This window comes from Oryzias latipes, chromosome 22, assembly GCF_002234675.1.
Source record: "Oryzias latipes chromosome 22, ASM223467v1".
NCBI classification, from domain to species: domain Eukaryota; kingdom Metazoa; phylum Chordata; class Actinopteri; order Beloniformes; family Adrianichthyidae; genus Oryzias; species Oryzias latipes.
This window is the reverse complement of record NC_019880.2, coordinates 4,784,137-4,811,044: the sequence shown is the minus strand read 5'-3', so window position 1 is coordinate 4,811,044 and position 26,908 is coordinate 4,784,137. Positions and strand designations below refer to the sequence as shown.

Sequence of the window (26,908 nt, the reverse complement as noted above, 5' to 3'; positions counted from 1 at the left end):
GCGTGTGGGCTGGGAGAAAGACTTCACGGAAAAAAACACTCTTTGCTCAGAAACTCTTATTCCGTGTTGAGAATCAGGTAAGTAAAGATAAAATGCCTTGTCACAGCAGCAAACTTACAATAATCGGGCATAGAACAGCAACGAGATCGTTGAGGACCTAAATTCTGAAAGAACCTCATTCAAACTTTAGTCTCGTGTTCTAGTATCGCGTTATTTCATGTGACCAACAAGAACAGGTCACTCACAGTGACTGCCTTAGTTGTTAGTTTTATTAGCTTTAAGGCAAATATACTCATCATTACAAAATTTATAGCAATAAATCAAGTAAAAAAAATAAAGACTGTTGAATTAATTGTTGAGAGGATAAAGTAGGTAATTAAGTAAATGTGTGTCACATATATAGACATGTTTTGCAACGTTTGTGTAGTGTTGTATTGCATGTGTTAAAATAATAATTGACTATTCATTTAGCAATTTTGTTTAGAATGTATTTTTTTGGTTTAAAATTAATAAAATAGGCAGTTAATAGCTAACCGGACAGGGGAAAAAAGTCAGAGTGAGAGCTCTTTCTTTTTCTGCTATGCTCCGGTGGAGTGATGACGTCACGCCTCCAGCTGGTCGGTGCTCTGTCAGGAAGGTAGGTGGCTAGCTGGCTGACTCGCTACCTTCGCGGTGCGCCGAATGAACCCCGCGTCTCCACGCATACTCCGTCGGCCGCGATGGCAGCTCCAGAAACGGTCTGAACTTTAGCTGCTAGCAATGTAGCGCTGTATTCCGTTAGCATCTGCTGTCAATGTTAGCGTCAGTCGTGCCCGCCTTAGCTGTTCCCACCCGTCGCTAGTCATTACTCTGTCCGGGACAGAACAGACGGCTACAGGAGGATGCTGAGGCTGTTCGGCGCGCTGGTTCTCCTGGGACTGGCTCTGGCGTGCATCACCTCCTGGGTGCTGGACAGTTACGACACGGCTTGGCATCCCAAGCGGAGCGTCCGGCCGCCGGCTGTCAGCGGGTCGGAAGCATCGACTCCCCCATACCCCAACGGGGAATTGAGCAACATATTCTGGTTTATTCAGGTGAGAGGTGCCACTCTGCCTGGTGGGGTTTGGTCTAATCCCACAGATTGTTTAGATCTGTGCTTCTGCAGAGTCAAAGCAAACTCTGTGAATGATTGACATGAAGAGGTCACTGCCCTCGAGCCAGAAAGCAATCAATCAGCAGACAAACTTATTTTGTTCTCCAGATGTTTCTATGCTTGGTTATCATTTCATCCTCTGTCTCCATCCCTCTTGTCATTGAAGGTTTCCGACATTCACATCAGTCGCTTCCTCGACCCCAGACGTACTCCAGAGTTTGAGAAGTTTTGCACAGACACCGTCAATGCGATCAAACCAGCTCTAGTGCTTGCAACAGGTGGGGTCGACGTTCTAGATTCCTTGAAGAGGTTTCCTGCATGAATGCATCACTAATGGGGGGGGAGTCGTTTGTGTTTTGTGTTGCAGGAGATCTGACAGACGCTAAAACGGAGAACAACGTGGGATCCGACCAGCATGAGGTGGAGTGGCAAGCCTACCACGGCGTGCTGAAGAGGTCGCGCGTGATGGAGCGCACCAAGTGGATCGACATTCGCGGGAATCACGGTAGGCGGCCTCATCCCTGGACGCTGATCTTAAAACCCTCACACCAAAGATTCTTGTTGTTCATTTCACATCAGGCAGGAAGCCATTCGGTTCTTCCTCATCTCACTAACTTCTTCTTTGTGTGAAATGGGATATTCCTGCTTTTGAAACTTTCAGTTTCCATCCTTTTCTGTGCATAAAAGCCTTTTTAAGTGACATAAATCCTGGACTAAATCTGCTTTTTCTTGTTTTGTCTGACAGATGCTTTCAATATTTTTTCCTTGGACAGTATAAACAATTATTACAGGTTAGTATATGGTGTAAATGTTTTTTTTTCAATCAATAGACATTTGACATGATTGTCTTCTGATTCGTCCATTATGTATTTATTTATTTATTCATTTTAAATAGCTGATTATGTTCGCATCAATAAAGTTTTTTGTTCTTTATTTGCAGGAAATATTCAGCGAATCAGAAAATGGGTTCCTTCCACTACATTCACCAAACTCCTTTTGGCAACTATTCCTTTGTGTGTGTGGATGCCACCCTGACCCCGGGTCCCAAGAGACCCTTTAACTTCTTCGGTATTCTCAACCAGGTGAGTGTTAATCAGAAAAAGGTTGGCTGGAGGGAGTCTTGATCACCAGATTGCAGATCAGGAACCATAGTTGCGATCAATGCCTTTCTAAAAACATTCTTTCTAAAAACATTCTTTCTCTTCATAAGATGGATTGAACCAATGGCATTTCAGCTGTCTTTTGTCGTCAGGCATGCAGCCTAGCTGTTAGAAAATGAGGATGTTAGACAATCAGACTTCACATCACCTGCACACCCCACGCATGTGACCTTTGCACGCCAGGAGCACTCAGTACACGCACTTTACTAATGACTGGAGCAGGGGTGTCAAACTCGGGCCTCTAGGACCGGCCTCCTGCTGGCTTTCCAGAACTCCTGCCTTATCTGCTGCTGATTACCTGGATCAGGTGTGTTTAGACAATAAGGAGCTCCAATGGCAGGATGGTTGGAAAACATGTAGGACACCAGCCCCTCCAGGCCTGAAGTACACAGCAATGGTACATTCCATTTTCCTGTCTTCCCTGTAAGTGGCCATACCAGCCCCAAAGGGAACTGTAAGATACCCTTAAGATGCAGCTGCTCCTCTCTGGGACCCTCCACAGTTCCGGACAACCCATAAACCTGAGTCAACCCCCAACACGCGTGCTTGTGACCTAAGGCTTTAAGTGTCAAATACATTTCTTTTTGTGATGAAGCCACTTGGATGAAATGCCGTGATTTATCTTTAAGACTAATAATGGTATTATTTGTTTCCTTTAGAGACTGTAAAGACCTTATAAAATCATGATAATGAGTGTAGCCACCATTGTTTTGGCAATGTTAAATGATCAGGGGGAGAATTGGATTCAGTCCACCTGGAGGCTTTTTATAGGATGCTTTGAATAGGCAGGTCCTGTTTGTTTGATTGAGGGCATCTACCTGGAATGATTTTAGAAACATTAGAATTATATTTAGGAATAATCATAAGGACTTTGTTGGCCAGGGAGTTCGGTCGGATAGCTCCAATTTTGCTCGCCATTTTTGTTGCACCGATAATGTTGTGAGGGGCTGTAAGCTGGAGGCCAGTAAACAAGGAGCTCTCTGCAACAGGGAGTGTCTGTGCCAACGGTCCCACCACAAGTCAGAGGTGAATTTCTGATGAACTCCCGCTGCTCTGCAGAAACTATGGCCTAGTTATTTTTGCCTTAACACAGCACAAATTTTATATTTAAATATTTAAAACACCTGTGGGAACGCTTAAAATAGCTCAAAAGATGATCGGAGTGGGACTTTCAAGCCGCTAAAGTGAGGTATTACTCTTTCTTAAAGGATTTTAAGATTTTAATTTTAAGATTATAAGATTTTAATTTCTCAAACATTAGAGGATTTAGAATTTTGTCTATGAAGACTCTCGATCATCGAGTCTTCTGTTTTTTTTTAGATGACCTTGACACCACTTTCTCTGTTTTTGCACATGGCAGACTCAGATGAACTTGCTGGACACGTTCAGAGCCGAGAGCCAAAGAAGCAACCAGTCGATCTGGTTTGGCCACTACACCACCTCCACCATCGTCTCCCCGTCTCCGGGAGTTAGGCACCTGATGAGGTAAGAGGATCCAGTTCTTCAAGTCTGCATTGCCACATTTTCAACTGCAAACTAACGGTCCATTTTGTGGCTCTTGGTTCTTCCGAACAAAGCTCTGCAGTTGCATATCTGTGTGGCCACCTGCACACCCTTGGCGGGATGATGCCCGTCCTGCACAGCCGACACCCTCACGGCACTCTGGAGCTGGAGCTGGGCGACTGGATGGACAACCGCAGGTGAGCGCCGCCGCCAAAGCTGTCCGATTGCATTTTCTGTTTTGCCCTAAATGAACGTGTGGCTCTGCAGGTACAGAGTTCTGGCCTTTGACCACGACCTGCTGAGCTTCTCTGACCTGCGGTTTGAGCGCTGGCCCGCAGTGCTCATTACAAACCCTAAGGATGCTCAGTACCTGCACCCCGGGTTGGAGCCTTTAGGACGAATGCGGAAATCGACGCACATCAGGTGTGTTTTCTTTCATCGTTCCTCCACGTGGAGTTAAAAAAATGATGCAAGTCAGAAAAAATTCATGTTTTTCAGTTTTCGACGGAGAATTAGAGTATTAAGAGGACTGATTCATTTCTGTCAAGTTGTGTAACAATTTAAATGTTTTATTTTATGTTTGATCTTTTTTTACACCTCTTTTGATGTATTAACGCAGAAAATATAGCGTCTGGTGCTTTTGATGGAACAGCCTCTACAACAGGCAGACAAATGAAATAGCAAAAATATTTTTTAATTGACTTATTTGTCAAGATGTGAAGCTGCACTGCATCAGAAAAAAATAAAGGGATCCAAGAATCTAATATTCCTTCAGTCCTTTTTTATTCAGAGATAAACTTTAATGGATGAATAAAACACAGCCAGCTTTTATTTTGCACCGAATTGCCAAAACATTTATAGCCACTTAAATAGATCTTTTTAACAATCACACAAAAGCATTACGTCAGTAACTGTCCGGCATCTTTTCATACAATTGTAAAAATATACATTTTATTAGCTTGAGAGCATCTTTCTGAAGTCATAACCTGGTAAAAACTCTTCACTCAAACTATCAAAACACTTGAGATGAGTCCAGTTGCCGTGGAAACATGCTGTTTGGGTATCTGCTTTAATCTGAAGGATGCTGTGACAACAATGTATATGAGAACTGGACTGAGCGAGTGTGACATCACCCATAGAAACTCGCTCCATTTACCATGTACAGTCAACGGACAGCATGGAGCCAGAATTACCCAACGTTCCCTTCTTTAGCTTCAACCAGCCTCTTATCCTGCTGCAGCTTCCTGACTCCAAGAAAGAGGGAGAAAAACAGATCCAAATGAGAAATAAGAAGTCATGGTTTACAGATTCCCCTGCAGTGAAACTTGTCATGTCTGACTGTGTAGGATCTTAGCCTTCTCAGAGGCCTCCATCACTGCAGTGCACGTGAGCATCGATGGAGAGCCTGTGGGCAGGGCCAACTCCGCCGGGGGTCCTCTCTATGTCCTGCCGTGGGACCCGTCTCTTTACCTAGCTGGACTGCACACCATCAGAGTCACCGTGGAGGTCAGCACAACAGCTTTAATACTTCATGTGTCTTGATTAACTGGTCGGTTTGTTTAGCTGAACTGAAATACGCAGCACATCTCATTGAGGTTCTTCTGTGTACTTTTTTTCGTGGTCAGGATTCTGCAGGCCGCTCGTCGGAGCTGGAGCAGCTCTTCACTCTGGAGGACGGTTTGACCGTCAGCTTCTCCTTCCCTCAGTCCTTCATCCTCCTCACAGACCACTACATCGTGGGCCGGTTTGCCTTCGTGTTTACGGTCCTGCTGAACGTCTGCGTGCTCCTGGCCTTCAGGTTCCTGCGATTTCCCGCTGGTAGAGGTGAGTGGTTACCGATCGCCTTCAAACGTCACACTAAAGGTTAAAGTGAGGTCTCAGTAAATCTTTTGCTTTCTGTTACAGGACTCCCCTCTCAGATCTGTTTGTCGCTCCATCTCGTCAGTAAAATCAATACCTTCTTCTACTCTCTGCTGCTGTTCAACCTGTGCACAGCTTTGGGTCAGTTCAAAGCCCTTTTGCCTCTTTGAAGACTTTTTTTAGGTTTTGCCCTGGGGAGGATGTCCGTGTAATCAGGTGTGTGTTCTGCTGCTGCAGGTCCATGGTTCTTCGGAGAGCTGGTTGATGGCCACAGCGGCGCCTGTTTCGCTTTTGGCGTGTTCATCGATGGACATTTCCTGGAAGGAAGCCGCACTTACATCGTTGGAGTTATTCAAGTAAGAAAGGATCATTTGTTGACCAGCTTTGCCGTTAAAGACCATCTGATCTTTATTCTGGTCTGAATCCAGTGGACTCCAATCTGTGGGTCACTTGGTACCGGGCCACAGAACAAAATACGATAACTTACAGTGGGGCAAAAAAGTATTTAGTCAACCAACAATTGTACAAGTTCTCCCACTTAAAAAGATGAGAGAGGCCTGAAATTTTAAAGTTAAGTTAAAGTTAAAGTTCATTATTTTCTAAGAGTTCTGGGTGAGGATCCCTCCTTCATGCGGACATCCCTGTTTCTTTTCTGGAATCCAAAGGTTTTTTTAGGAGTTTTTCCTTACTGCGAAAGAGGGTCTAATGGCAAGGATGTCAGTTTAGTTTAGTCTGTTTAGTTAAAGTTTAGTATCCTCCTATTGAATTCTATGAATTCATGATCCTTTTGATTGTATATTCACTTTACAATTACCGGTGCGAAGCCCATTGAGACGACTGTTGTTGTACATTTGGGCTATACAAATAAAGTTGAATTGAATTCATCTTAAATATGAGAGCTAAAATGAGAGAAAATAAAATCCAGAAGATCACATTGTCCAATTTTAAAGATTTTATTTGCAAATTATAGTGGAAAATAAGTATTTGGTCAATAACACAAGTTCAACTCAGTACTTTATGTACCCTTTGTTGGCCATGACGTCAGTCAAGCATCTTCTTCACAAACCTTTGCTGGTATTTTGGCCCATTCCTCCATGCAGATCTCCTCTAGAGCAGTGATGTTTTGGGGTTGTTGCTGGCAAACGCAGACTTTCAAATCCCTCCAAAGATTTTCTATGCGGTTGAGATCTGGAGACTGGCTGGGCCACTCCAGGACCTGTAGGTTTTTAGGTGACCAAATACTTATTTTCCACCACAAATAAATTCTTTAAAATTCACACTATGGGATTTTCTAGATTTTTTTTTCTTATTTTGTCTTTCATAGTTGTGGTATACCTATGATGAAAATTACAGACCTCTCTGATCTTTTTAAGTGGGAGGACTGTCGTTCACCTTGATCACGTGTCTTAAATGCGTTTGCTACCTTCTTATAGCAGCTGTTCCGACCGCCAAAGCAAAAGCCCCAAGCTAGGAAAGTAAAAGAAAATTAAAAAAACGTCTTTGGAATTTTTTAGGGGGGAGGAGAAAAGAACCAGACAGGAAACCAAATATTCAAAGAAAAATAAATCTTTTATTTACAGACAAAAGCTGAAGTTTTGCTCGATATATGTATTTATACGACTTACTAAGCTTTCTGCACAATATGCGACGAGCAACTCGCTTATGTTAAATGAATTTTCCTAATAAAGTAGCTCAAACGGTATTCAGACAATGTCAGTTGTGTCATTTTAATCTGCTTTATTTATTCGTCACACCTTAAAAGGTGGACGAGGCTGAAGTTGCCGTACGGTTCTTCAATTTGCTAATTGAGGCAAAATCTACATCGTGGATCCAAACAAACTCTAGAGAGCAAAGAAAGTTAAAACCTGCTGCAGAGAATGAAAATTCAACAAAATAAAGTTGTTTTTGATTTGTGGAAACACTTTAAGAGGACAATTAAGAAGAATTTTCCAACAGCAAAGCTAAATCAAAGAGGTACGTGTTAGGAAACTTTAGCACAGAAAACATTCCTCTGTGTTGACGAGAAATATACAGTGAATAAATTTTTATTTTATTTTTTAAAACAAAATAGGTCTAACCCTCTGATGCATAGAAGTCACTACAGTGGACAGCTACTAAAAAGTACCTCTCTCTTTAATGAAGTGGTTTCTCTGGTAGAAAATCAGTCACTAGTGTGCTCTCTGCTGCCACAGTCCATTGAGTTTAACTCAGTGGTCAGTCGGTGTAATTGCAGTGAAATTTACTTAAAATCTAAGATGGCTAATAATGACGACTGCTGGCATATCCTGTCAAATTTTCTATGCTGAAAGAGCCTTATTAGATTAAAAAAAAAAGATATACAGTAACATATAAGGAAAGATAATATCTGTTTGGATTTTTATGTGTAATGGGTGGAAAAGTAAGATTAACCATGTGTCCAATGTTGTGGACATTATGCATCACCTACACCAATCATGTCATGTCAAGACATGTTTATTATTTTAAGGAAAAATTACATTTATAGAAAAACACAATTTTTCATGTCCTGAGTATAATAAAGGAAATAATCTAGACTGAAGCCTTTATAAAACATGCATCGGAACATCTTTTTTCCTTGGAAGATTATCTGAGCTTGAATTGAGTTCTCAGAGTTGAGATGGCGTTTTTTTTTAAAAAATAAAAACATATTTTTTGTTTACAAATCATAAAGAACTTATACAAATCAACAACTTTGTTTCGTTACATTTTTATTCTCTGTAAATAATAGTTGATACTTTATTTATCCCACAATGGGGAAATTCTTCTGCGCATTTTGGCCCATCCCCTGGGGGGAGCGGTGATCTGCAGACTCGGGGGCGCGACGGCTGACTAGGGAGAGCAGGGATCGATCCGCCTGGTTGTTGGACGACCTGCTCTACTGCCTGAGCTAAACTGCCACCCATATAAAATACCTTTAGACATCTTCAAACTGTCTTTTTATACAACATTTCAAATCAAAGCACTTTATTTCTGGTTCAGATTTTCTGGAAACCGTAAGCTTGAAAAGGTAACGCCGTCATCCTCGTACAGACTGATCCCATCCTGTCGTTAACCGGTCCGTGTCCTAAAAAAGTCAGGAACCACTGATCTAAATCAGTGGTTACTCTTCCAAACGCTGTGTGCAAAATAAATTATTTTAATTTTATTTTGAAACTATTTACTGATGCTTTTCCTAAATCTCCTCAGTTAACCTCCTGAAATCTTGTCTACTTCTCAGGTGCTTTCCTTCAACATGCCCCTCACCTCTTACCTGTGCTGGTGCCTCCACCACCGTTACCGTGGCAACACCTTCCGGTCCCACTTCCAGCGTTCGGGTCTCCGCTGTTGGACGCTGGTGCTCCACCTGTTCGTGCTGCTCCTGCTCACCTGGCAGGCTCACTCCTGCTACTTCCTCCTGGAGACCTACGGCCTCCTGGCGTTTTTGATGTCTCCCATACACACCTGGGCCCTGCTGCTCAGCCTGCTATTGGTCTACCGCGCCTGGACAGGCCCCGCCCCTCTCATTTGTGGCAACAGCAGGAGCGCCTCTCGCTCCTGACAGCAGAAACTGCGGCTTACAGCCAGAATCGCCCCCTGAAGGCCTCTCCACAAAGCATTCTGCAGCTTGTTTCTCCACTTTGAAGAACTGGACCCCCCCCTCCCACCACAACCATCCCACTTCTTCCTCCTCCCTCCCTTCACATCCTCTTCCTAGATCTTATTGTTTATATGCATGTTTTTGTGGAGCACATCATACAGATGTGTTCAGTGTAAATGGCAGCCTGGATGCATTAGGAGTAAAATGGGAAATTCTAGCGCTGTGGGGATTGGTGTGTGTGTGTGTTGGGGGGGGGGGGGGGGGGGTGATGCTGCTGTGACTGCGTCAACTGCAGTTATTTGTTTGACATGAAGCACTTTTTCTGGAAGTGTTGCCTTGGTAAAACGCCACTTCACCACTGCCAAAGGACGACCACTTAGATTGAGCTTTTTTCCTTTTTGAAAAATAACTTTTGTTTTTATAATCGAGGCTGGGCGTGCCAAAATGTCCTCGTGTTTACGTTCCCAGAAATATAACCGTCGGATAACCTGTCTGAAGATCCACTCCGATCATCTTTGGATCTATTTGCAAAGCCGGTGGGCTTTTGATCACGATGATGCAGTTTTAGCTAAAACCAAACAACCTGTGTGGTTTTCCAGGACATAGTTGCTGCAGAGCAGCAGGATTTGATCAGAAATTTGCTTCCGAGTTGTGGCTAGGAGCGTTGGCGTGGATCAATCCCGCCCCCTCTTCCCATCACCCACTGCAAAGCAGACCTGGGCAGGGAGCCTTTTTATTTTTTTTTTATCTGCTCCTGATTCACAACATTTTGGATAAAGAAATAATCAGAAATGCAATTTTAAGCTGAATTTTCTTCAAATATGTCATCAATCTTCCAAAAAAAAGCTACAAGATCACGTTAAATAATCGGAGTGGGTCTTTAGATACTTTGATGAAACTGTTTTTGTCTTTTTTTAAATCCCTCACAGCTGCAGGATGTAGCTGTGCGGAAAAAGATCCTTTTCTTTTCTAATCGATGCCAGCGCCAACATCTGCAGCTCTTCTCTCTGAAACGAGCGTATTCTGAACTCGGAGGGCAGCTCGGCCTCCACATCCTTTACGAAGAAAGCAGCTGCTTGTTTCTCAGGAATGTCAGCACTTGATCAGAAACCGATCCCCGTGGGGTTTTTGTTCCTAATTGTCTTGTAATCGAAGTGGGGAAAATGTGATAAACCACGTCAACTGTGTTTTATTTATTCCTAATGGTTGTGTTTCTTTTCCCTTTAGGTGACGTATTTGCACTGCAGGCGGGGTTTGGTTGCGTTTCCTTTGAAAAACACAAGTGTTCCTTCGTGTTGGGGGTTTGATTTCAGTGAAAAGTCGTCCGATTTGTTGCCAACGTGGTTTCCTCGTTTTGTGAAGGTGTGGAAGCAGTAAACCGTCTGTTTGCACTGTAATTCAGTCTTTTCTAGAATGTGGTCACGATTGCCTTGATTTCACTGAGACCGCTGTGAAAAGACAAACGATGATCAGCTTCTTGATGGATAAATGTTTTAAATGGAATTGCATTAAATATTTCTATTCTCTCCAGCATGAATGGAAAATAACTGCTCAGAGCTTCACTAAAACATACAGTTTAAAACTCAAATTACAGCTCTCTATCCAACAGTGGATTATCACGCCAAACAGAATCTGTTACTGTGGCATAAAACTGCACATTTTTACCTTGAATATTTTGAATTCTCGTTCATGAAATTGTTCAGACGGAGCCAGTATGGGTGGAAACTGTATTTTAGAAAGTCAGTTCCACCTGAAAATATTGCATGATTTTTATTTTATTCCTCGTCATCAGTGAAATACAAAACATTGTCCAGACAGGGTTGACTTTGTAAATGAGTATTCTGTACTTTGCACTGGTTGTTCAAATGAATTAACAAAAAAAAATATATATATATAGTTTTATGACCGTCACTTCCAACATTCAGACAGGAGGGTTTTACATCATCCACCAAATTTCACATTTATAATTGTGAATCTAAATTTGGAAATCAATCAAAACTGTATTTTAATAATGGTTTCTATTGCTGTGGAATAAAGATGTTGATTACAGTAAACCCTGTGGTTGTCGCTCTTTGGGACGATGAAGGACACAGAAAAAAGTCTCACACCAACATTAACTGGTACTTTACACAACGGGATTGCTCTTTATTAAGTCTCTTTCATGCCTGAATTGACTTACAAGTATATGAAAAAAATATTTGGTGTTTCTGCTGTTCAAGGTGAGAGTAAAGTGGAGTCCTAAATTAAATATGTTGCAAAAGAGGTGGGTGCTGCGTGAAGGGGCTAACCAATGATTCAGTTACTTGGAACACCTGATGATGTTGCATATTTCTATTTACAGTTTCGTTCAAAAAATTCCCATTCCATTCTGCATAGCGCCCATGCAAAAGTGACATTTTTTGTTTTAATTGATCATTTCTGGCCTTGTAAGGCTCCATTAGTGACGTCTTGCAGGTTTTTTTGTATACATGTAAACTTTTGCTTTGATTAAAACCTTCATCCAATCCGTTCTGCTAATCCACACCATAAAATGAGCATTTTTTCTTTTGTAGTACGCTTTTTGAAATCAGCTGATTTACCAACAAGAATTTAGGGCAAATGCGCATTTTTTTGCAGGAACAACCATATGCTATTGTTACCGCAGCTAGTCAAATAATTATGGGATGTGGGAGGGGCCCGCGGCTGCTGATAACTAACTAGACTAAAAACAATATTTTCCTAATATCAGAATCACCAAAAGGCTCAGGCCCACTCTGATGTAAATTGTGTTTTTAACGTGTTTTTGTGGAATTTGTCTGATGATAAATATTTAGAAAGTTAAGCTTAAAATGGCATTTCTGAGTAATTCTTTGTTCAAATTGTTGAGAATCAGGAACAGATGAAACAATAATGCTTAAAAAAAAAAAAAAAAAAAATTGTATTTGCAACGTTAAAAACATGCTGGGTGGGGCTCAAGCTTTCAGAGACCAGGAGGGGAAAGGGGGCGGGATTGCTCCACGCCAACGGTCCCACCCACAACTCAGAGATGCATTTCTTACAAACTAATACCGCTCTGCAGAAACTATGACCTAGAAAACTACACAGGTGGCATAATTGTTATTAAAAGATCACTGGGAAGGTTTTAAAATAAATCAAAAGATGATCGGAGTGAGACTTCAAACACATCACCAAAGTATCCTTATTTGTTCTTCCTACCTTTTGGAAATACAGTCAATCACACTGTGGCACATAAGACTCCATCATTCAGCTCCTCCTCACACCTTAGACTCAGCATCAGGTGACTTTTGTTACAGACTTAGAACATTTTGGCAGCAAAACATCAAAGCAGCTCCTTCTTTAAGAAGCCTGCATGTAAATCTATGAAAACCACAAACACAAAATCAATCAATTATCAAGGCGCATTTGCTGATAAATCCAATATTTTTAGTCAGTCCTTCATTTAGTGGTACTGTAGTGATAAAAAGGCAGAACGGTGGTTCATCTGCTGAGATCCTCATATCTTTACAATTTGTTTGCCGATATTTCCCCCCGCCATCATGGAGCAAAACGCACCTGAGAGAAAAGGAAAAAACGATCAAATTCCAATCGTGCGGTAAAGAAAAGAAAAAAAAAAAAGCTTCCAGAGAAACAGCGACACACCTCCTATGTTTTCTATGCCGCTCACCACAGTTTCCAGGACCTGCAGACACGAGAGCAGAACTACAATTACCCTGGGAAAGAAGACTCGAGCATTTGCACGCCCACACAGTCAACCACACATGATCAGCATTTCCTCTGCACCTTGATTTGGCCTGATTTGATCCACTGGCTGAGCTCACACAGGCCAGCTTCCGCTTTGCTCATGTAGCTGAGCACCACGAATCGCTCTCGAGTGATGCTCCTGCTCTGCAGGATTTCCTCAGTCTGCTCGCTGAGGGGCGGCGGATACGGCACGTCTTTGTTGTACTGAGAGATCTGGCCACAAAGGACCACGTGGCCACAATGGTTCATCTGATATAAAGGAACATTTCAAGAAAAAGAAAAAAAAAAGTTAAATTAAGCATCGGACAACAACAACAAAAACACCCAAACTAACAGGTTTTTAAAGATCTAGTCATTTTTAAGCATCTTTCAGAGTGACAAAGATATAAACATGCTTCACAGTACAAACACAGTCACAATTTTTATTATTACAATTTGTTACAAGACGGCTTAATAGAGCTTTTATTGTGCAGTCAACCTTTAAAATTCAAACGGATTGTAGATTTTTGGTCATTTGCTCCCTTTGGACTTTTTTTTTACATAAAAAACTAAGTTTTCCTAAACTGCAGTTAAATAATAAAGATTTAAATATTATCAATCTCTATTTAAAGATTTGCAGCAAAGAAATATTCAATTGTAGATTTTTTTGGCTCAAGGACTTCCATTAAAATCACTTTTTTTTGCACAAAAACGTGCATTTAAATGATTGTGATTGAGACCTTGACGGAAATAAGAAATCGTGCTGCTGTGCTCAGTTTTGCTGTAAATTTACTTGATCTGGTGCTCTCCTCTATGTTAATCTTCTTTATTTATTTTACCAATGCTCATCACATCATCCCGCTTTGTTTTGCTTCTATTTGTTCTTACTTTCGTTGGGACTGCAGGCAGAAATGAGCACAACGCATCCATTCCCATTTCATGTTATCAATGCTCTTTTGTGCATTGTCCCCCCCTTTTTTTTTTTTTTTTATAAATAAACTCTAAAAACTTCTTACTATAATTCAAGTATATACTTTTCCAAAAAATTCCCAAAGAAAAATGCTGAATAACTGATTAAATAAAAGGAAGTTTGTTTAGTAAAGACAAGGGGCAATGCACCAAAGAACATTGATCTTCTGAAACATGAAAAGATATATTGTGCCATCTTACAGCAAGTTTAGATAATTTCCACCTCTAAGTCTGTTTTGATGTGATGAACACAGTTTTTCATAAAACAAACAGACGGAAGAGGAGAATCAAAGAGGAGAGCGTCAGATCGTGAAATTTTAATTTGTAGCTTGTAATTGTCGTCTTTAGGAAGGCAGTTTTAAAATCTGTCTGGGGACAACAGATGAGAAATTGCCACTGGGCTACTTCAGGCTCATTGCAGAATTCAGTTGCATTGCTCATATAACATCCTGGGTTTTCTGCAAACTAAAAAAAAGGTTCTAATTCTGGCTCATTGCAGTGATGCTTTAATGTGCACTCTCCCTGAGATATAAATAAAGATTGACATTTCAAAAATGCACTGCAAAACTGAGCAAAAGGGCTAGTTTTCCCTTTAACTTTTTAATCTCAAGCCTTCAATCACATAATCAACACTACAGCATGAATAACCCCATACAGATCCTCCCATGACTTAGTAAAGCTTGCTTACTCAATAACCTGCGCTTTGATGAGCATGAAAATGTTTGGGAATGTGCACATAATTCTTAATAAAGTGACTTCCTCTGACTCATGGCCACATGTGAGAAGGAAGAACTATCAAACTGAGTTTTATGGGGAATAAGAAATTCTTGCAGTACCTGTGATATAACAGCATCACTTATGGGACCTCCAACATTATCAAAGTAAACATCGACGCCATCCGGACAGCTCTCCTTCAGCCGGACAGCCACATCCTCCCGCCGGTAGTTGACGGCGGCAGAAAAGCCCAAATCTTCTTTCAAAGTTTTGCACTTCTCATCAGAACCGCAGATCCCGACCACTCTCGCACAGCCGTCCAGCCTGCCGATCTGCAGGAAATGAGTCAGGAACAGATGATTCAGCGTCCTCCAACTCCCTAATTTTATTATGTAGCCGACTAACACATTATTGTTTCTTCTTCCATTCAAGCTTTGGTGAAGATAAATCTGTTGCTCGCTGTGTTTACCTGTCCAGCGAGGGAGCCGCAGGCGCCAGCTGCGCCGCTGACCACCATGGTTTGGTCGGCCCCTTTAGTCACGTTACCTTTCTCCCTGATGCCCAGCAGAGCAGTGAGTCCTGTCAGGCCAACTGCACCCAAAAAGTAGGATAGGTGTCCATCTGCCAACTGGGGGTCAACCTGCAACAACCATCTTATTATCTTTTTAGCAAACACATATCAGGATACATGAAAATGTTCCTACTTGGACATATTATACCTTCTTTAAGGCATTTCCCTTCACAATAGCTTGAGTCTGCCACGGCCAGTTGAACGAGGTGACCACGTCTCCCTCGGTGAAAGTCCTGCAACGGCTGGTCTGTACCACGCCAACGCCTCCGCCATCCAAACATTCAGACAGCTGCCATGAGGTCAGATACTCGGCGCCAGAATCTTCATTCATTCTGCATCTCTAACAGGAAAAAATAATATTTGAATGTATTGAGGTTGAGGAGTTGGCATTTGTTACAAATGATTTAAAAAAATAGACATTTCCAAGCAAATTGTATATTATTATGATAGAAACTTTGTGCCTAATTGTTCATATAGGATTACCATGTAAGGGTCTACTGAGAGGTAAAGCGTGCGAACAAGAACCTCTCCATCTTTAAGGTCAGGCACTAAAGTTATCTCCTCCAGGCGGAAATTTTCAGGAACTGGCACCCCATTTGTTCCTGTTTGTATAAACGCCAAGTATTCGCAAACGTTAGCCACGTATTTTGGAAACATGTGACTGAAAAAAAGAAAAGAAATTACTTATTACCTGGTCGTGAGTTCAGAACGACTCTCTGCACTTGCATCTTTTCAAATGGGTTAAGGCCCGAATTAAGGATTCTACCAAACCTGGCAACAAATGTCGAGATGATTTTGGCTAAACTGGGTCAAGCTGTTTAGAAGACGTGTGCTATTTAAAGAACTAAAAAACTGAAAAAAATATTTATTATGTGTTTACAAAATCTTATTATGATTTTGTTAATACCAAAGCAAGTTCTAGTCTGTAGTTTGTTATAAAGCAAAAGGACGCCGAGCCTTAGCTAACATTCATGATGGTACAGCAAGAGAGTTCCCTGACTACAACTTCCGCTTTCACTTAAAGTCACGGTATTCAGATTTTCTAAGTGGATTTTTTTTATTTTCATTTTAACAAATTATTATCACAACAATTGTGTTGCTATAATTATTAATATTTCTGTAATACTAACACAAAAACCGTGCCTTGTCCATTTTTAACAATATTCAGTTAACAAATGTTTTAGTTAGCATCATTTCCGGGTGTAAGTAGGGTTATTATCCCCTCCAGCCAAAGATCGTCTACCGTGGAGCGTTGAGCTGTTAAGAAAACGGTTTTTTTTTTTTTTTGCTTTGCATCTGAGTCCAATTCAAAACTATCATGTGAACGCATTCTCCGTATTGATGCACGAATTTAAATAATTTCAAAACAAGTTTTAATAAGTATTTGGGGGAAAAAACAGAATCTGCACAGATAGCTAGCTTAAACGTTTAAAACTGAAAGGTGTCAGGAAGTGACGTTTCTTTCAGAGGAATTAGAAGAAGAAGAAGAAAAAAAGAAGAAACACAATCAAACAGTTAATTCTGTCTCAGACTGCTCGTCGCTGCCAAGGATGAAAGCTACGAAATGAAGGGTCGTGAGGGGGGGGGCAACTTCCATGTAAGTAACGGACGGAGTTTATCACAGAATTTTTGAAATGTGGTTATCCTGTTTCCCCTTCAAACAAACTGAAAATAGAACATGCTCCTGAAAATCAGTTGTGCAGATTTATAAAAAATTGTCATCTGTATTTTTTCAGGGGATAAACAGTCTATTAGTCGAAAGCATTTTGTCTGCAGATGCATTTGAAAAGTGCATGGCTCCTAAAACGGACCCACTGTGATGAAGCATCAGGCCTGCACTCATCAGTTGAATCCATCGACATTTACTGTGCCTCTTAACCTACTAATTAAATGATTAAATGTCAAAGAGGGATTAAAAAAATAGGTTTGTTCTTGTAATTATTAGCATAATTGTTATAATATTTAATATTTTAATGCATTATTCTAGTTATTGTCCAAAGACTAGAAATTCCTAAAGTCATACATTTTGTAATCAAACAACACATTTTGTTTATATATGAGCATGTGCTTCTAAATCACTTATTAATTTTTAATACTCACCTTTGCAAAGATGCCACACTTTGAATAATTTCTGAGTTTGCTTTGAATTGGTTACTTTTATGAACATGAAATGACATTTAGCCTTTTTTTTGTCCCTTTTTGTAAATACACTAGTCTAGTGTGTATTTTCCCTGCCGAAAAGAGAAATCCCACTTGGTTTTGATGCATTAATTTCTCAATTGATGTCAAATAACTGGTCATGATGACTTTAAACTTGATTAAATGGAACATTTAATAGATTTTTGGAGATTTCTCAGCCTATTGTGCTCAGTTTACAGTTCATGGTTTGCAAAGAAATTTGTTACTAAGTCTTTATTCTTGCAGTAGAACCGTTGCAGAATTCAGCTGCATTGCTCATATAAAATCCTGGTTTTCTGCAGACTAGAAGAGGTTCTGCTTCTTACTGTCTGACGTATAAAATGTTGTCTGTGACCTTGGCTTTTTTCTTCCCAGGATGCTTTGTATAAATCCTGGCTTTCCAGACTATAATATTGAACGTTCAAGGACACTTGAGTGGAGTCTCAGCAAGAATCGCGCAATTGTCTGCAAGATAGCAGTCAAAAATGTGATACAAGGGAATTGTGCAAAAATGGTTGAAAAGAGCATCCTTCGTATTTGTTCCACGTGTTTGGACATTCTTTAGCCTTGTGTTTTCCTTTTCTTTCTAAAAACATGTCTGTATTACGTGCCTGTGGAGGAGTGCGCGCGCGTTGCCGGGTGCGTCCTGTCTCCTAATCCCCGCGGTCCTCCCCTTGCGCGTTGGAATTTCCCGCATGGACTGAGAGGGATCTTGCTCCGTAAATTACAGCGCCTTGTGGTGTCAGAGGAAGACCATATATGGGCAAGGAAGTGGGTGTGGCCATTCAAACTGGCGGCAGAAGGGGGGGGGGTGTCACAAGACAGGCGTAGGAGCAGAGAGTCGGTGCTGAGCGGAGCAGCAGGCCGCGCGCAGCGTGATTCCCGTGTTTTTCTGCAGCAACGTGCAGCCCGCGTGTGCGCGCGAGCGCCCTCTTTTTTTTTTTTTCCCTCGGACGGGACCGTGTTTACGCACCGACCCCTCCTGCTTCTTGACTTCCCTGAAGGAGGAGGGGGGAGAGACCGGAGCGTGAGGTCAGCAGCGTAGCATGAGTCAACCTCGGGGATGTGTGCAGTCATTCTCACTGGCCTGCCGCCGCCGCCGCCGCTGGCCGCACACCCGGAGAAAGTGTGCGATCCCTCGAAACTGAGCCGCCGTCCGCGGAAGCCTTCGTGACAGTAAGTGTCCGCCGTGGCCGTGTACGGCTGCGTCAGCTTGTTTTCCTGCGCAGCTCGCTGACAAAGTTTTGTTTACCTCCGCTCTTGCGGTGCGTTCATGTGTCATTACGGCGGGTTTGCAGCAGAACTGCACGGACAGGACCGAGGCTCCCGGCTGCGCCCCTGAGCCCCGACACAGGCAGGCGGCTCCGGTTCGGTGCAGCGGCATTAGTGAGCGGTCGGATAATCCGTTTTCTGCAACAAAGGGCTTCTCGTAAATCGCGCTGATCTGACTGGAAAGTGATGCTGAGGGGAGGGACGGGGGCATCTTGAGTGCATCCCCGTGGATGCTTCATTTCTGCAGGCCGCGGCGGCTGCTTGCACGCGCCGCTTTCCAAAGCTGCACCGGCGATGACGAGGCCGACCAACGGAGCTTGACATTTAAGCCAATTTAACGTGCAGGTTTGTGCGAGGCCGCACCTGGACGCGCCGCCGTCTCCCCGCAGCTCGCCTTAAGAACCGCAACATCTGCACCAAAAAACGAGCTCTGCAGAAAACAACGTTGGAAGGAAGATGATTTCTGTGAGGAGCGTCACGTGACGACGCACACAGCGGTCATTCCCGGCTGCTCTGCGCGTGCAGGAGCTGAACAGCTGCAGCCGCTATTTTAAGAAGCGCGTTTCTCCATGCCACCAGAGTAAAAGGGTGACACAATTACGGGTCACTTCCTGCACCAGCTGAGATGCTTTTCCGTGTTTTCATGTATCCAACAATGTTGTCAAGTGAATCAATGTCTGCCACTTGAGTCCAGCAGGTCCAAGGACCTTGTTGCTTTGATCCCCACAGGAGCCTGGATGCTCCCTCTGGTGCTTCTGCACAAACCCTGAACCTGAGCATCTTTTGCTTTTTTATAATTTGCTCCACAGCTTCCGAGGCCTTTGAGGCTTGCCGGGACTTCTCCCCCTGCCAACTTGCCCCCCCTTTGCACAGATCGGTGCACCGTGACTCATGTTTGCTCACTTTCAGTTGCCCTTCCTTTTTGAGACTGCAGCCGTGGTTCAAAGGGCGCATGCTTCTCTCTTTTTTCTTTTTTCTTCTCCCTTCTTCATCGTTGCTCTCAGTTCTGATGAGTCACATGGTTGTAAGGAGAGCGGTTTCTATCACTTTCTGCTGGCAGCGTGAGTGGGTCGCTGTGCTGGAAGCAAAAGCTTCCTCTCTGCTGCAGCTCATGTGAGCTCTATGTGTGTGTGTGTGGGGGGGGGGGGTGATGAGGACGATAAAGTTGCTGGTGAGCCTGTATGTTTGTCGCCGTAACAACCGTTTTCAACACGATTGTGACTTTTCTATATACATGCAGACCCGCTCATGCTCTGTGTGGACATAATCCGTGTGTCATGTGGCGAACCCCCCCCCCCAACTGCACTGTTCTCACACCTGATACCTTTCAGTGGGGGTCTATTGTTGCAAAAACAAACGGCAGGTTTTGACACGGCTCAGGCAGGGATGCAAATAAGCCCCCCTGTTGGGACTCCTTTGGGTCTGATTGCTCAATGTTTGACTTTCATCTCATGTCTTTGCAGGTTGTTGCCCATGAATGAGAAAAGCCCACCTTCAGACCCCGCCCAGTGGGTCCCAGAGAGCTTCAGGGGGATTTTGTCTCGAACGAGCGGCCTCGGTTCACGCAGACTCGGACTTCTGTTTTCGTTTTAATCTGGCTTGTCGGAGTCCGAAGACGACACAGGCGCTCGGATCGCTCCACTTCGGCCTGTTCATGCTCACCATGAGTGTGCCGGCCCAGCAGAAACCCAACGGTAAAAGAACAGGCAAGCGCATCACGTTTTTCAGCGATCAAACCGTAGCCATGAAGGAGACGTCTCAGCATCCCGACGGAGTCTTTTATGTCCCGAGCGGCACCTCCTCGGATCCCGGACAGAGCGAGGCGGCGAGCACTGTGACCTCCAATCCAGAGGGTCCTCACGTGTTCCTCAACTCTGTCATCTTCAGCCCGGATAAGGGCGACCAGAGCAGGGGCCACTATCAGCAGACTGTACCCATGAAATGGGCCCACCAGGAGCCCAGTCAGCAGCAGCCCTCCCTGTCCCAGCAGCAGAGGGCCACCACTTGGGCCAGCATGCCCAACTGGGGGCAAAGCTTCGCAAACTATCTGGGAGGACTGAACGTAACAGAAGCAAGAACTCAAAATGCTTTTGTCAAATCGATGCACGAGACTTCTGGCTTACCGGCATCGAACCGAGCGTCAGAGAAGCCTGCAGCAGATGTGTACCGAGATGCGGCCAAGCCTCGGGGTATGGAGTGGGAGCAGCAGGCTTTTCAGGAGACGCTGAAACCGGGAGTGCTCAACACCCAGCAGCAGGGTCCGCCCCACCCCGGAGGGAGCAGCGTTCTGCAGCCTTTCCAGCTGGCCTTCGGTCAGCCCAAGCAGCACCTACCGCCGTACTATCAGACCTTTCAGGGGACCCGGGCCGCTCTTCCCAACCCGCCGAACTACTCGGGCCAGAACGCCGTGCCCTCGCATCGCTTGGAGCAGCTGCAGAAGCAAAAGCAGATGCAGCGGCAGCAGCAGCATCACGTAATCCAGCAGCAAATTCAGCACCACCAACAAATGCAACAACAACAAATCATGCAGCAGCAGCTGCAGCAGCAACAATTACAGCACGAGCAGCAGCAACAAAAGATCCAGCAGCGGCAACAGCTCCAGATTCAGCAGCAAATGCAGCATCAGCAGTTGCAACAACAAAACCCCCATGTGCTTGACTTTTACTCTGGTGCACAAAATGCGCCCCCTGAACTGCAGCCTGTTGTGGTTCACTCCCAAGAGTCCTCCGCTCCCGCTGCACCAAAGGCACAGGAGCCCATCATCCAGGACATCACCCCGGAACCCCAGCAGCCCTCCCACCCGCCACAGCACCCCCTGCAGCCCGACCTGCCCTCACACCCTCAGACGCAGCTCCAGTCCCAATCGCAGCCCCGCAGATCCCGGCGACTGTCCAAGGAAGGGGGGGAGCCGTCCGACAACCCTTTTCTCCCGGTCTCCTCTGAGCAGATCAAGTCCGAAAACGGGGCCCTGCAGGCTGCACCCACGGGAGTCATCCAGAGCACGCGCAGGAAGCGCCGCATGTCTCAGGAGGTCAACCTGGAGATGCTGGCCCAGGAGGCGCTGGACAGGAAGCCTCCCTCACTCGAGAAGGTAAAGAAACTCGTATGTCCTGCCTGTTCCTCAGCTGTTTTCCATCAAACAGGAGAACCACAGACATTAACGTTCAGAAAAAAGTACGGGACGTTCTGAAACTCTGTGCTGCTGCAACTCAAACCTCGAAGCGGCGAGTTTTAAAAACCAGAATTGTGAAATTTTGACAACAGCAGAGAAGCCCGTTTTTCCTACACTATCCTGGGGGATAATTGAGCTGAGATTTCAACTCCCAGCTCAGGAACAAAAAATGGAACAAATGGCTTAAAGTGACTGCCAGAGAGAGAGAGAGAAAAAAAAAGTGTGCCAAAGATTGTGTTGTTTGTGATTAACGTGTTTCTGGAAGAGGCTGTGTGTGTAATCAGCAACCAGTGAAGTGTACACAACAAACTTGGCTGCTCAGATCAGCCTGGAGGAGAAAATCTGGAGCTAAAGCAAGAGTTTACACTGAAGTTGTTGCCATGGGGGGGGGAACATATTCTTTACGGAGTGAAAAAAACAAAACGTGATGGATTAACCCTTTCCGCACCCCTCCAAATCCCTCTGTGAGATTCTGCATCAAGTTCTGTTGCTAAGCAGCGTTTAGTGCCCTGAATTGAAGAAGCAGATCGTACAGGCTGTGTGGTTACATGACGGGTGGGGGTGGGTGTGTGTGTGTGTGGGGGGGGGGGCATGCTCGCCCTCCCTCCCCCGTGCCTCTGTACAGAGAGAGAGAGGGGGGGGGGGGGGGGCGCTGGGTTGCCTTGCAGCGCTCAGCAGAATATCTCTCCACCAGCGGTGTAACGGCTGGAGTTTTCCACCAGCGGTTATCCAGCCACAGCGCCGCGTGTCTCTCCGCCCATCAGCGCCTGCCTCGCCACGCTGGGGCTTCAGAAGCGCGGTCCATCCGGGGGCCGATCGCTGCGCCGCCGCGCGTCACATTTCCTTAAAGGAAAAATGAAAAGAATGCAGATGGGGTGGGGCTTATCCCCTCAGTAAAAGATGCAAAGATCATCTGTTTGGACAAAATAGCTTTTCTACTCTGGGATGAGATATTTGGGCTTTTCAGGCTCTTTTTCTGCTGGTTTAGGTTGCTTTATCCCAGTGAGACCAGCACCAGTCTAAGTTAAAGACCCCCTTTGATGAACATCATGCTTTTGTATTTTTAACATCTGCTTGTGGCATTTATTCTGTTGATGGAAGACATATTTACAGGAAATTAAGCTAAAATCTCATTTCTGTGTATTTCTTTATTCAAATCGTTGTGAACAGGAGGGGACAATGCCGTTTGAAAAATAACTTTTTTCTGTTGTGCTCCATCCTGATGCATCCACTTGAAGACAAACTGATCCACGTACGCGTCGTTGTTTTCCTCGTCCGAGCTGAACCGCACGGCTGGACAGTGACAATATTGCTCGCCAGTTTTGTTGTGGGGTTGGGGGCTGTAAGCTATCAGCAGAGCGCGTAAGTAGAGAGCACCAAGTTAATGTGAAGAGATGAAGGGGAAAGGGGCGGGGTTGTTGCTCCGTGCCGCTCTGCAGAAACTATGTCCTAGAGAACGACAAGTTTAGAGTTGGTCTTTAATGTTGAGTTTAAGGCACTTTGTTAGCTGTGTGATAAGGTACTCCCTGCAATCATCCAGTTGGTGCAGACGATGCTTTTATTTCTTGTGCATAACTTTCCATTTATATCAAATGCTCCTTATATGTTTTGGTCTTTAGAGTTTAATACATAGAAAAAAAGAAAAATATACATTTGTGGACTGATGTGCCTTTATTTTATGAGGAACTTTTGCGTCTTTTTTGTTTCCACCACATTGGTAGCAGTTAGTTTGTATGTGGCCCATTCTAAACTAGTATCTTGGCTTTGTATTTGTTGATTTTTACGTCACATTTTAGCCCCAAAAAGGTTTTGTTTTTTTGTAATTATACTTTATTAACTTTTCAAGAAAAGAACACAACACAAACCAGCACAGCACAGCAGATATCTAATAGTAAAAGGTGAACACACAATATAGATTACGATAACATGTTGGGGGGTTTTCTTAAAACAGTTACTAAATACTTAGAAATACAAAATGTGAGCCTCTTTACAAAATAAATAAATAATTGGTTGTAAAAAATTATAAAAAAAATTTTTTACATTGAAATAATCAAACCAGCTTGTTTTAAAAGTTGCCTCCAGCTTCAATCTTCAAGTCTTGTTTGTATTTGTTATTTTCTCGGTTTCGTGTAGTCATGTTACTTACCGGTTTTTATTCTTTTTGGCTCGTTTGAAACCAGCTTTTTTTTTAGCGTTGTGTCATTTTAATTCAAAATAATTTATCAACAGAGATTGCTTGTTTTTTAGTGTAAAAAATTGGATAATTTCCTTATGAATAAATGAGCCTTGATTTGCTTTTGTTGCCACCTAGTGGAAACTCGGTATACTGGCCTGGCTCCGGCGGCTTTGGATTTCAAATATGCTTCAATGCGGAAACCTCTGGCTGTTCCCTGTAACTCCTGTGCGGTGTTTTTCCCCTGACCTTTATTCTTTGTGATGTCAAAAGGGAAAGCGGTGTCGCCCCACTGAGCCTGGCTGAAGTTCTGCTTCTTGTGTTTTTGAAGGAATCCCACAGACCGTGGAGTCCCACCAACACGGAGGGCATGAACACAAAGTGCCCACGAGACGACAACCTTCTGCCGCTCGTCATCCCCGTTTCTGTTCCGGTCCTGAAGCAGGAACCGTCATCTCCTGGACACGACGAGGCAGCTCTGGCTCCCAGCTGGACCCACGGGCCTGCCAATCCACAGGAGCTGGGCCGGCGGGATCACAAGCCGTCTGTGATCGTCACTCGGAGACGCTCCCTCAGGAATTCCTTATCTGAAGGCTCAGAGCCGGTGGGAACACGTTAACTTTCTTTCCTCCTAAAGTTTCACTTTTATTGAACATTTTATGGAACAATATTTGTCAAAATCATCCACCATTGATTTAAAAAAACAAGCGTGATGGGCCAATACCCCGTCATCTCCTCTGGTTTCACTGGAGCTGTAAATCCTCAACGCCCACCACTCTCCCTTCCCCCCACCATCCTCATCCTCCCTACCCCCATTTCAGTTGTGCTCACTTTTCTGCCTTTGCCTCCGTCATATGTGGGGGGATAGTTGAACTGGTTGCCCTGTCCCAGATCAGTCAGATTACTAGGATTTGGAGCGTCGAAAGTGTACATTATGTTCCATACAGATGAGTGTTTGGGTTCTGTCCTGCTCTAGATCAAACTTCTGTGTCCAAGCATTTAGTTTTGTTCCACACGGTTTGGAAAAAGGGAAAACAGAAGTTTTATTTCAATGCTTTTGTGTCCCAGAATGACGGTTTGGAGGGAGAAAAGGACGACGACGGCAAAAAGTCAAAGCGGCGGCCCCGGCCCGACCCGCTCTTCATCCCGCCGCCCAAACTCATCGCTCCGCCCGTCTATTCCAGCATCACCTCGTACCAAAGTCACCTGCGCTCTCCGGTCCGCCTCACCGATAACCCAGTCACGATGCCGCCCTACACGCCGCCGCCGATCCTTAGCCCTGTCCGCGAAGGCTCGGGCCTCTACTTTTCCACGTTCCTGTCATCCGTGGCAGCAAGCAGCGGCGGCCTGCCGCCGCCTGCAACCCCGAAGTCCGCCACACGCAGTTTGCTGCGTACCAGTGAGTAAAACAGAAAGAGGTGTCAGCAGTTGTGATCACTTGTCGTATCTTTACATCTGTGCCTTTGGTGCTATGATTTATAGGCAGCTGTGACATCACACCGCCGGTGCTGTCTGCTATGAGCGAGGCCACGCCTGTCAGCATCGAGCCGTAAGTTCCTCCATCACTCCGGTCATTTTAACATTAACTAATTAACCAATTATCCAAGACACTGCTGTAAGCTCTGCTGCGGCAGTTGACTGTATATGAGAACTGGACTGAGTGACCCCCTCCCACCTGGCCTTCCAAACAGGAAGTGGCTGCTGGCTCCAAGAAGCCAAAATCCCATAGCTATTACTAGTCCAGTCCTCATTTACATTCAGAGACCCAAAGTAAACCCAGTTCTTTACATCTAGAACTTTGTTTTTTGGTGCCGCTGTACATCTTTGTCTTTTGAGTCACAACTTGCATTTGGGGCTTGGAATCAAACACGCAACCTGATGTCGAAACAGAATGTCACCATCGCTGCTTTACATGTTTTCTCGCTGAAAATGTGCCGCTTGATTACCATAGTAACAGCAGCAATCCCCATGCTCAGATGGCGTCCTTTAAAAACAAATTAAATGGGGATTTAGTGGTTTTCACTGTTTCAGAAGAACAATAGAAAGGAGGCTAAAAAAAAAAAAAAAAAGCTTTTACAGTTTTAATTTTCAGGAGTTTTATTGGAAAAGTAGAAGACAGGAGGTCTCATTCGGTTAATAAGTAAGGCATGTTGGAGGAGCGGTAGATGCTTGACGCAGGTGTTCGAAAGTCACCTGACTCGGGTTTCCTGTGGAGCTGCTTCTCAGGCCGTTTGTCAGCTCCCTAGTAGTTGTCGTCTTGGTTGTGACTTCTCTCGTTTCAGGCAAAAAGGGAACAAATAAGCCCAACAGTCCCTTTTATGAAATGTTTTGAGATCAAATGTTTGATTAAAGGACAGCTTTTGTAAACGTTAAAGCCTCAGTATAACCCTCATGGATTTTTAAATCTATGCACTGAAGTGGAAAACCGTTTTGATGCCAGTTTTTATCACCTTTAGTATTTTTTGTTAAACCCTGCAATAATGTCTGACACATAGGTTTTTCTTGAGTGCTTTCCTTAGTGTCACAGGAAGACTCCAGTGTACTAAGTCAGCTATCTGATTAATCTGCAGCCTCATAACAGGGTCAGCTATCAAAATCAAACGGCTGCGATGGCCTCAAAAACATGCAGTTCAAACCAGATCTGCAAGAGTCTAAAGCCTGAATCTGCTGTACAGCTCCACGGGTTCTCTAAAATGTGGGTTAGACCCTCCTTTATTTTGGTTAGATCCCACTCGGAGCACATGTTGTGGAGGTCACGGGTCTGGCTGCTGCTTCAGTCACATGCCCGTCATGATAGGTATTCAGGATGTGTGAGAAGCTACAGCTTGCTTGGGGTCCTCAGCAGAGGCTTGGAGGAGGAGCCTGATCTGCAAGGGCATTTTTCTCTGA

General features: G+C 44.1%; 3 protein-coding genes across 7 annotated transcripts in view; 2 read left to right on the top strand and 1 right to left on the bottom strand.

Moving 5' to 3' along the window:
- Positions 1 to 407: 407 nt before the first annotated feature.
- Positions 408 to 11,304, top strand: tmem62 (transmembrane protein 62). 4 transcript variants are annotated; one of them, XM_011490161.3, is made up of 14 exons: positions 408 to 737; positions 863 to 1,073; positions 1,299 to 1,410; positions 1,500 to 1,637; positions 1,878 to 1,923; positions 2,073 to 2,214; positions 3,653 to 3,777; positions 3,870 to 3,992; positions 4,063 to 4,218; positions 5,142 to 5,301; positions 5,421 to 5,619; positions 5,701 to 5,796; positions 5,893 to 6,011; positions 8,891 to 11,304. In XM_011490161.3, exons 1-14 carry the CDS (start codon positions 682 to 684, stop codon positions 9,209 to 9,211), a joined length of 2,004 nt encoding a protein of 667 aa, XP_011488463.1. In that variant the 5' UTR covers positions 408 to 681; the 3' UTR covers positions 9,212 to 11,304. The 4 variants fall into 4 exon arrangements, with proteins under 4 accessions (XP_011488463.1, XP_011488464.1, XP_020569316.1 ...); XM_011490162.3 differs by having other exon boundaries at positions 582 to 637; XM_020713657.2 differs by having other exon boundaries at positions 605 to 737; positions 868 to 1,073.
- Positions 11,305 to 11,371: 67 nt separating this feature from the next.
- On the bottom strand, positions 11,372 to 16,216 carry ptgr2 (prostaglandin reductase 2). The gene is made up of 8 exons (XM_023951974.1): positions 15,916 to 16,216; positions 15,708 to 15,826; positions 15,373 to 15,564; positions 15,123 to 15,293; positions 14,776 to 14,985; positions 13,031 to 13,240; positions 12,890 to 12,929; positions 11,372 to 12,802 (listed from the first exon to the last, which is right to left on the bottom strand). Exons 1-8 carry the CDS (start codon positions 15,950 to 15,952, stop codon positions 12,744 to 12,746), a joined length of 1,038 nt encoding a protein of 345 aa, XP_023807742.1. The 5' UTR covers positions 15,953 to 16,216; the 3' UTR covers positions 11,372 to 12,743.
- A 435-nt stretch (positions 16,217 to 16,651) lies between these two features.
- LOC101173423 (ELM2 and SANT domain-containing protein 1) overlaps positions 16,652 to 26,908 on the top strand; it is a 28,561-nt gene continuing 18,304 nt past the window's right edge. Inside the window, exons 1-5 of one of the 2 annotated variants that reach the window (XM_011490160.3) lie at positions 16,652 to 16,821; positions 20,138 to 21,765; positions 24,351 to 24,623; positions 25,088 to 25,418; positions 25,502 to 25,568. In XM_011490160.3, coding sequence (XP_011488462.1) covers positions 20,152 to 21,765; positions 24,351 to 24,623; positions 25,088 to 25,418; positions 25,502 to 25,568 — 2,285 coding nt within the window. In that variant the 5' untranslated portion in view covers positions 16,652 to 16,821; positions 20,138 to 20,151. Of the gene's footprint in view, positions 16,822 to 18,227; positions 18,579 to 20,137; positions 21,766 to 24,350; positions 24,624 to 25,087; positions 25,419 to 25,501; positions 25,569 to 26,908 lie in introns of those variants that run through there. The other variant, XM_011490159.3, reaches the window with a different exon arrangement.